General features: G+C 36.0%; 1 protein-coding gene across 5 annotated transcripts in view; it reads right to left on the reverse strand.

The window, feature by feature from the left end:
• ZRANB3 (zinc finger RANBP2-type containing 3) overlaps positions 1-9,323 on the reverse strand; it is a 374,344-nt gene that overhangs the window by 350,917 nt on the left and 14,104 nt on the right. For 4 of the 5 annotated variants that reach the window (XM_055087541.1, XM_055087543.1, XM_028477392.2 and 1 more), the window contains one exon: positions 1,595-1,762. In XM_055087541.1, the coding sequence (XP_054943516.1) occupies positions 1,595-1,755 (161 nt within the window). In that variant the 5' untranslated portion in view covers positions 1,756-1,762. Of the gene's footprint in view, positions 1-1,594; positions 1,763-9,323 lie in introns of those variants that run through there. The other variant, XM_028477393.2, reaches the window with a different exon arrangement.

Genomic DNA, 9,323 nt, shown 5'->3' on the forward strand with positions numbered 1-9,323 from the left:
CAGGAGAGGCCACAACAGTGAGAGGCCCGCGTACCACAAAAAAAAAATAAAAATAATAAAACAAAAACAAAACAAAACAAAAAAACATACAATAATCTCAAGCAGGATAAATAAAAAGAAAACCATATAGAATAAATTATAGCAAAACTGCAGAACTCCAAAGACAAAGAAAATCTTAAAATCAGATACAGATAAAAGATGGTTTACAAAGAAATGAAAATTAGACTGATTTTTTTTTGAAAAATTTCAAACTCACATAAAAGTCAAAAAGAATAATACAATGAACACATTTATACCACTCAAGTGTTCACACTGTTAATATTTTGGCCGACCCCCTCAAACTTTCTCTAAACATATACATGCCTTTCCCTTTTGGGAAAATGTAGAAAATAGGCTGTAGATAGCAGGATTCTTCAACTCCAAATTCTTTATCATGCATTTCCCAGGAACAAGAACATTCTTATATTCAACTATAACACCATTATCACATCTAAGGTAATCAACATTAATTCAATAACAGCACTCTAATAGAGTCCAGATGAAGTTTTCCCAGTTAACCCAAAAGTGACCTTTAAAGCTTTTCTTTTTACTTATTCAGGATCTAATCAAGGTTTATGCATTACTTTCAGTTGTTCTAGCTCTTAAGTTGCTTCTCAATTTAGAACATTCCCCCCACTTCCCTTGGTTCTCCATGACATTTAATCATTTGAAGAGGTCAGGTCAGTTGTCCTGAAAAAATGTCCCACATGCTGAACTGGTTTGACTGTTTCCTCAGGATTGTCAGGTCAAGTATTTCCAGGAAGAACACCACGTAAAACGTTATACACTGGGACTTCCCTGGTGGCGCAGTGGTTGAGAGTCCACCTGCCAATGCAGGGGACACAGGTTCGATCCCTGGTCCGGGAGGATCCCACTTGCCATGTAGCAGCTAGGCCCGTGAGCCACAACTACTGAGCCTGTGCTTTAGAGCCCTCGAGCCACAATTTCTGAGCCTGCATGCCATAACTACTTAAGCCCACATGCCTAGAGCCCGTGCTCCGCAACAAGAAAAGCCACCGCAATGAGAGGCACGCGCACCATTCAAGGCAACTAGAGAAAGCCCGCGCGCGGCAACGAAGACCCAACACAGCCAAAAATAAATAAATAAAATTAATAAATTTTTTAAAAAGAAAGTTATAGACCTCCTGTGTACCACATTATGCTGGTATCTGTACCATTATCAGATACCAACCTTGACCATTTTGTGTAATTTTTCTCTTTGTAATCAAGTCACCTGTAGGGTAATATTTTGAGACTCGAGACCACACTTTTTAATGGCACCTATGGAAGTCAGAAGACAGCAGAATACAGTCTTTGGGGTGCTAAGAAAAAACTGGCTATTAAAGTAGAGCTGTATTCTCAACTGAAGTATCATTCAAGAATGAAGGCAAAATAAAATATATCCTGAAATTATTATTTCATGATCCAGTAAAAAAAAAAAAATTAATGGGAAGACTATGTATACACAAAAATAATTTTTCTTCACAAAGCTTTGTTTTTTTGTTCACTTGCCAGGGATTTAGCATCTTAGCATGTCTTGAAAAAAGTACTTTACCTGCCGTCTCTTCTCAAGGCAAAAGTGATGCCATCTTTCTGGAAGGGAAGCAGCTTTGCTCTTAGTTTGTCAGGCAAAAAATCCAGCTGTTTATAAGATTCACTTGTCAAACAAGAAATCTGAGGTGTAAGAGACTTTTTTATGTCATGACCTCTGGGCATGATGATCCTAAAAACAAAAAAATCACAAGAGGGAGGGGTGGGGGAAATAGATATTACTAAGTGTATTAGACAATTAAACATAAATAATAATATGAAAGCACTTATCAATAGCCTTGACATACTAGATATAAATTGGTTAAATCATGTTCCCAGAATAAGCTATAAAGAAAATTCAAAGCACTGAGTCCAAAAGCAATTACTTAATGCACTAAGAACCAGCATACTCTATTTCATTTGTATTTCTAATTAAGCCATGACGTAGCCATACCTGTTTTAAGCAATAAATGTATTATTAAAAAGTTATAAATCAACTAGATTTTTACAAAATTAAATAATTTTTAAAATAGGGATGAATTTGTTACAGAAAGATGAATCCTTTTATAATTAATCCTTTTATAGGTGTTCATTTTCATACTACACTAGATTTTCTAAGAATGAGGTTAAATTGCATTAAAAAAAATTTTTTTAAACACAAAGACATCAGGGGCTTCCCTGGTGGCTCAGTGGTTGAGAGTCCGCCTGCCGATGCAGGGGACACGGGTTCGTGCCCCGGTCAGGGAAGATCCCACATGCTGCGGAGTGGCTAGGCCCGTGAGCCATGGCCGCTGAACCTGCGCGTCCAGAGCCTGTGCTCCACAACAGTGAGAGGCCCGCGTACCGCAAAAAAAAAAAAAAAAAAAAAAAAAAAAAATTGCCTTGTAAACACAAAGACATCAACTCCAAATTTATAATAATTAAATTAGGTTAATATTATTGAATGAGATTGATTTTTAAATATTAAAATGAATTCTTTAATCACTTGAATCCACAATATAAACTCTGCCTGATTGACATATATACACTAATATGTATAAAATAGATAACTAATAAGAACCTGCTGTATTAAAAAAAATAAAATAAAATTCAAAAAGAAATAAACTCTGCCTGATTAGCACTTTCCTCACCAGTGGCTTTCCACAGTTATAATTTTAATTTTCCACCACATAAAAATTTCATATATCAGTAAATTCTTAAAACGCTGCAAGGAAAAAAGTCCTATTAAATCACTGAACTATAAAGCTTCTCTAATAATAACACTTCGTATTTAGATTGAACCATTCGTCTGTTTATATATAATCTCATTTCATTTTTAAAACAAATTTGCTTTAATTCTCAATTATTTGCAGACTTATAAAACTTTAGCCTGCCTCTCCCCTAAAAAAGTAATAAAGCTCTGTGTACAATGTTTAAGAATCTCAAGAATTCAACAAGTATTTATTAATAACAAATAAGTACTACACACCACGATCTAGAGAACCAAGGATCACACCCCCACAGAACTTACATTCTTGAGGGGGGAGATGAAAATAAACAAATAAACAAGATTAATTACAGTATAGTACAAGTATTATGAATAAACTTAAGAGGGTAATGGCCACTTTAGGCAGGATGACCAGGTAAGGCCACTCTTAAATGATACTTGGTCTTGGTCTACAGTCTAAAGGATATGAAAGAACCAGTCAGGTTCAAAGTTGATAGAAGAGCACTCCAGGCAAACAGCATAAGTGAAAAGACCCTGAATTGAGAAAAGGCTTAGTGTTTTCTAGAAACAGAGAAGAGGCCAATGTGGTTAGACCAATGAAGAGAATGATATGAGATGAAGTTATTGAGATAACAAAGAGTCAGATCATAGAAGTCCTTGTTAAGGACTTTGGATTCCACTTTAAGAATGAAGGGAAGCCAAAGGAGAGGTGCTGTCAAATACACTATTAGGCAGATGTAGCTATTTAAATTTAACTAAATTAAAAATTCAGTTCCTCAGTTCCTCCATCAACCATGTTTCAAGTGCTCAATAGGCACATGTGACTAGTGGCTCTCATACTGAACGGTGCACACATAGAACATTGAACATTTCATTCTTCACTGAAAGCTGTACTGGATAGCAGTTACTGGAGAGTTTTAAGAAGGGGAGTGACACAATCTGACTTACATTTCAAAAACTACAAGAGGAGGACAAAGCTATCAATAGAAAGGCATGGGAAAATGTTCCTATAGGACTTTGCCGGTCCACAAAGCCCCCACCACCTCAATGGCAACTAGATTTAAGAGACGATTTATGACTCACACTTGTCTGATAAGGTCCTCATAAGCACCAATGAGTCAGCATCCCTAGCACCTTCTCAAAAGCAATAATAAAACTTTGAGTAAAGAATAGAGAATGGGGGGAATTCCCTGGCAGTCCAGTGATTAGGACTCCATGCTTTCAATGCAGGGGGCACAGGTTCGATCCTTGGTCGGGAAACTAAGATCCTGCAAGCCGTGCAGTGTGGCCAAAAACTTTTTTAAAAGAGCGAGAGAATATAGAATGGTTCAGAAGGGGGAAAGCATGAAAGCAAGAAACCCATTATCATGCTGCAAAAGACATGGCAAAATCATCTTTAGCAGTGGAACTGGATTTGGGAAATGTCTCAGAGGTAAAGCAAACAGGACTTGCTGATGGAGTACATGTGGAGAATAAGGGAAATGTGAAATCATGATGTATTGATATACTTAGCATGATGGAGTTGTGCAATTAACTGAGACCTTAAAGGCTAATGAACAAATGGATGGGGAGAAAAAAAAATCAAAAAATCCTTTAGGAATATAAGTAGTTTGAGATGACTGTAAGATATGAAGTGGATATGCCAAATAGACTTGAAAAAACATGAGTCTGGAACTCTAGGTAGAGCACAAGAGTGAATACATATATTGGGAGTCAACTTGAGATAGTAAACTTATATCATTTTTTGCAGCCACACAACATCTGAGACCCCTGTTATGTTTAGAAATTTCCTTACATTACAAATATGAGTGGGAGTCAGATATAACCTTCCAATAATAAAGCTGGAAATACCAGACTCTTGCTTTCCCAGACTTCTTTACAGCTATTGATTTTGCTAATCAGATATACCCATTCCAGACTTCAATCTAGAAAGTCAAAATTCAAAGGAGTTGGGATTAAGTGAAATTTATCCTGTTAAGGGTAGTAGCATTAGAAAGAGCCATGTCAACTTTCCAGAAGCCCTTCAGAGTGAGTAGGATAAGGGATATAAAATTTTAGTGAGGAACACTGGCAAGAAGCTAAGAAAAATATACAAAAACCATTCTACTACCTATTATCTATGCTTCTTTTACATTGTAAAAATTTTTTTTAAATACTCCAAGGAAAAAAATATCTTCTATGTTGAGGTCACATTGCAACTTACATGATTTATTTTATGAGGACTGAATCAGGTACTGTATTAGTAAAAATAAACAATGAAACTAAAGCCATTTTAATAAAAAAATGTTTAACCAGAGTAACAAATAAGAGAAAAATAATTATTTAAATATGAAGATGAAAGATGTCTAAAATAGAACAGAAATGTTTAGGAAAATTTCAATTGAACTAAAATTATGGTGTGGCTGGCTCACTGATCATTCAAATAGGTACTTGAATACATAAAGGACTTAAAAATATGTACTGGTACAATCTAATTAATAGGAAGGAATGTTTTAGTTAATACTCAAAATAAAGACATTTTTAAAAAGCCCTCTTTCCCTTTTATACTATCTTTCTAAGGTACAAAACTTACAATGAAAAATACATATGTAGATCAGTCATACACGTTCTTGTGCTGCAAAAGGTCAGCTGTAACCACCATTACGTTAATAGTAGAAGACTCAGGCTTAATCTCCTTTTTAAATTATCAAGTAACTAACAGTTATAATAAACATCTTTCTAATCATGAAAACTGTAGAGGATTTAGTTTAGAAATTCAGCAAAAAAGGTTTTATTCAATCTATACATACTAGTTTACTTTTAGTAAGGTTGGGGGGGCATTAAGATAGAACCAGCAATATATAACTTAATACCATGTTACTAAAATTAGCAACACAACAATTATTGGCTAAGGAAATTTAGTGAAAGCAAATCTAGGAGAACTCATTTTCTAAGCAGTTATCTTGATAAGCAACACCTGACAAGAGAATAAAGGAAAGTTTTTATTCTCAATCTTTTAAGATCTTTTAAGTTAAAGATGGCATTTTTGTAATCAATTGGGAACAAGGTAAATTCAATGGGAATTTACTGATGCATTCTTAAGTAAACAGTGGAACTGTGTTGAGGAGAATCAGATATTGTTAAAATATACTACCAAGAAATTTATTTTGGAAATAAGCAAATGGCTGGTCAGGGAAATTATGTACTTTGAGGAGAGAATTCTGTTATTGTTATTTTTGAAATTGAGAATTTATTGGATGGAATTTAAAGCAGAAGAGATACAAAGAGAGAATCTATGAACTTGAAGATACATTAAGTATAAATGGAATAAAAACGGCAATTAAAAGAAAAAGATCATCATACTGGATTTTAAGATTAGTATCTGTATGCTGCTTTAGAAAGACACATCTTAAATAGAAGGACTCATAAACATTTGATGTAAAAGAATGGAAAAAGATATATCATGCATACCAAAATAAACCTGGTATAGCTTTATTAACGTAAGACAGCATATGTTGAAGGCTAAAAAAACATTACTAAGACAAAGGAGGGCACTTTATAATGATAAAAGATTTAATTTACTAGAATAAACACAGCCTCAAAACATATAAATATATAAGTCAAAACATCCAGATATGGACTTCTCTGGTGGCGCAGTGGTTAAGAATCCACCTGCCAATGCAGGGGACACGGGTTCAAGCCCTGGTCCGGGAAAATCCCACATGCTGCGAAGCAACTAAGCCCGTGTGCCACAACTACTGAGCCTGTGTCCTAGAGCCCGCAAGCCACAACTACTAAAGCCCGCATGCCTAGAGCCTTGCTGCGCAACAAGAGAAGCCAGCACAATGAGAAGTCCGCGCACCGCAACAAATACCCAACACAGCCAAAAATAAATAAAAATAAATAAATTTTTTTAAAAAGATAGAGGTCAATATAAATTTTTAAAAAAGTTATAAAAGAGAAATTTGACAGAAACAAAGAACAGCCAAATCTATAACTATAGTGAGCCATTTTAATACATCTCTCTCAGCAACTGATTATACAAGCAGATTAAAAATCTATAAGTTATGAAAGATTAAAGAACACAACGAACAAACTTGAGTCATCTGGTGTAATGACAGAAATATTATTTTCAAGCTCATTCTATGAAGCTAGACTAAACTTCGTAAGACAAGCACATTACAAGAAAAAATAAAAACGACATTTTCTCATGTTCATCAGTTAAAAAACAATTAGCGGGCTTCCCTGGTGGCGCAGTGGTTAAGAATCCGCCTGCCAATGCGGGCGACATGGATTCGAGCCCTGGTCCGGGAAGATGCCACATGCCACGGAGCAACTAAGCCTGTGTGCCACAACTACTGAGCCTCCACTCTAGAGCCCGCGAGCCACAACTACTGAGCCCATGTGCCACAACTACTGAAGCCCACGCACCTAGAGCCCAGTGCTCCACAACAAGACAAGCCACCGCAATGAGAAGTTTGCGCACCACAATGAAGAGTAGCCCCCACTCGCCACAACTAGAGAAAGCCCGTGCGCAGCAACAAAGACCCAATGCAGCTAAAAATATAAATAAATTAATTAATTTTTTAAAAAACACAAAAAAACAATTAGCAAACCTAATACATCAGTAAATTAAAAGAGTAAAATATCAAGACTAAAATGGGCTTATTTTAGGAATGCAAAGGCAAGTTCAACTTTTAAAGCCTAAAATTCACGTAGAAATGCAAGGGCCCCAGAATAGCCAAAACAATCTTGAAAAAGTATAGTTGGAGGACTTCTACTTCCTGGTTGTAAAACTTGCTATGAAGCCACATAGTGAAAACAGTGTAGTACTAGCATAATGATAGACAGATCAATGGAATAGAATTGAGAGTCCATAAATAAACACTTAACAGTCAGTTGATTTTTGAGGAGGGTGTCAAAACAATTCAATAGGAAATGAAAAATTTTTTTCAAGAAATAGTGCTGGTGAACTTGATATCCACATATAAAAGAGTGAAATCAGACCCCTAACTCACACCATACACAAAATAACTCAGAATGATCAAGGACTAAAACAGAAGGGCTAAAATGTTTTTTAAAACTCTTAAAAGAAAGCATAAGAGTAAATCTTGGTGATCAATGGTTTCTTAGACACAATGCCAAAAATAAAAGCATTAAAAGAAAAAATAGATAAACTGGACTTCACCAAAATTAAAAACTTTAGTGCTGTAAATAATACCATCAAGAAAGGGAAGGCAATCCACAGAAACGGAGAAAATATTTGCAAATTATATCTGACAGGGGACTTGTATCCAGAATATACAGAGAACAATTACAACTCAATGATAAAAACACAACTCAATTTAAAAATGCGAAAATGATCTGAACAGACATTTCTCTAAAGAAGATGTATAAATGGCCAATAAGCACACAGAAAAATGTTCAACATCATTAGTAGTAAGGAAATTGCAAATCAGAACCACAATGAGATACCACTTTATACCCATTAGGAGGGCTAAAATTAAAAAGACAGATAACAACAAGTTTTGGCAAAATTGTGGAGGAATTAGAACCCTCAAACACTACTTGTGGAAAAGCATAAAAGGGTAACCGTTGTGAAAATCAATATGGTAGTTCATCAAATGATAAACATAATTCCCATAAGACCTGCAAATTCTACCCCTAGGTAAATGAATTTTTCTTTCACCCAAGAAAAATGAAAATATACATCCAGACAAAAACTTGCATACAAATTTTCACAGCAGCATTATTCATAATAGTTAAAAAAATGGAAACAACACAAATGTCTATCAACTGATGAATTGATAAAGAATATGCAGTATATCCATACAATGGAGTATTATTTGACAATAAAATGGAATAAAATACTGATACAGGGCTTCCCTGGTGGCGCAGTGGGTGAGAATCCACCTGCCAATGCAGGGGACATGGGTTCAAGCCCTGGTCCGGGAAGATCCCACATGCCACGGAGCAACTAAGTCCGTGCGCCACAACTACTGAGGCCCACGTGCCTAGAGCCCGCGCTCCGCAACAAGAGAAGCCACCGCAATGAGAAGCCTGCGCACCACAACGAAAAGTGGCCCCTGCTCTCTGCAACTAGAGAGGGCCCGCGTGCAGTGACGGAGACCCAACCCAGCCAAAAATAAATAAATAAAAGTTTTTCTAAAAAATTGTTTTAAATAATTATTTTTTCTTTTTAATTTTAACATTATTTTATTGTACTTTATTTTATTTCATTTTATTTTATCTTCTTCTTTCTTTCTTTCTTTTTTCCCTTTTATTCTGAGCCGTGTGGAGGACAGGATCTTGGTGCTCCAGCCAGGCGTCAGAGCTATGCCTGAGGTGGGAGAGCCAAGTTCAGGACACTGGTCCACCAAAGACCTCCCAGCTCCACATAATATCAAACGATGAAAATCTCCCAGAGATCACTATCTCAACGCCAAGACCCAGCTCCACTCAACAACCAGCAAGCTACAGTGCAGGACACCCTATGCCAAACAACTAGCAAGACAGGAACACAACCCCATCCATTAGCAGAGAGGCTGCCTAAAATCATAATAAGGCC

This window comes from Physeter macrocephalus, chromosome 2 (genome assembly GCF_002837175.3).
Source record: "Physeter macrocephalus isolate SW-GA chromosome 2, ASM283717v5, whole genome shotgun sequence".
Lineage (NCBI taxonomy): Eukaryota > Metazoa > Chordata > Mammalia > Artiodactyla > Physeteridae > Physeter > Physeter macrocephalus.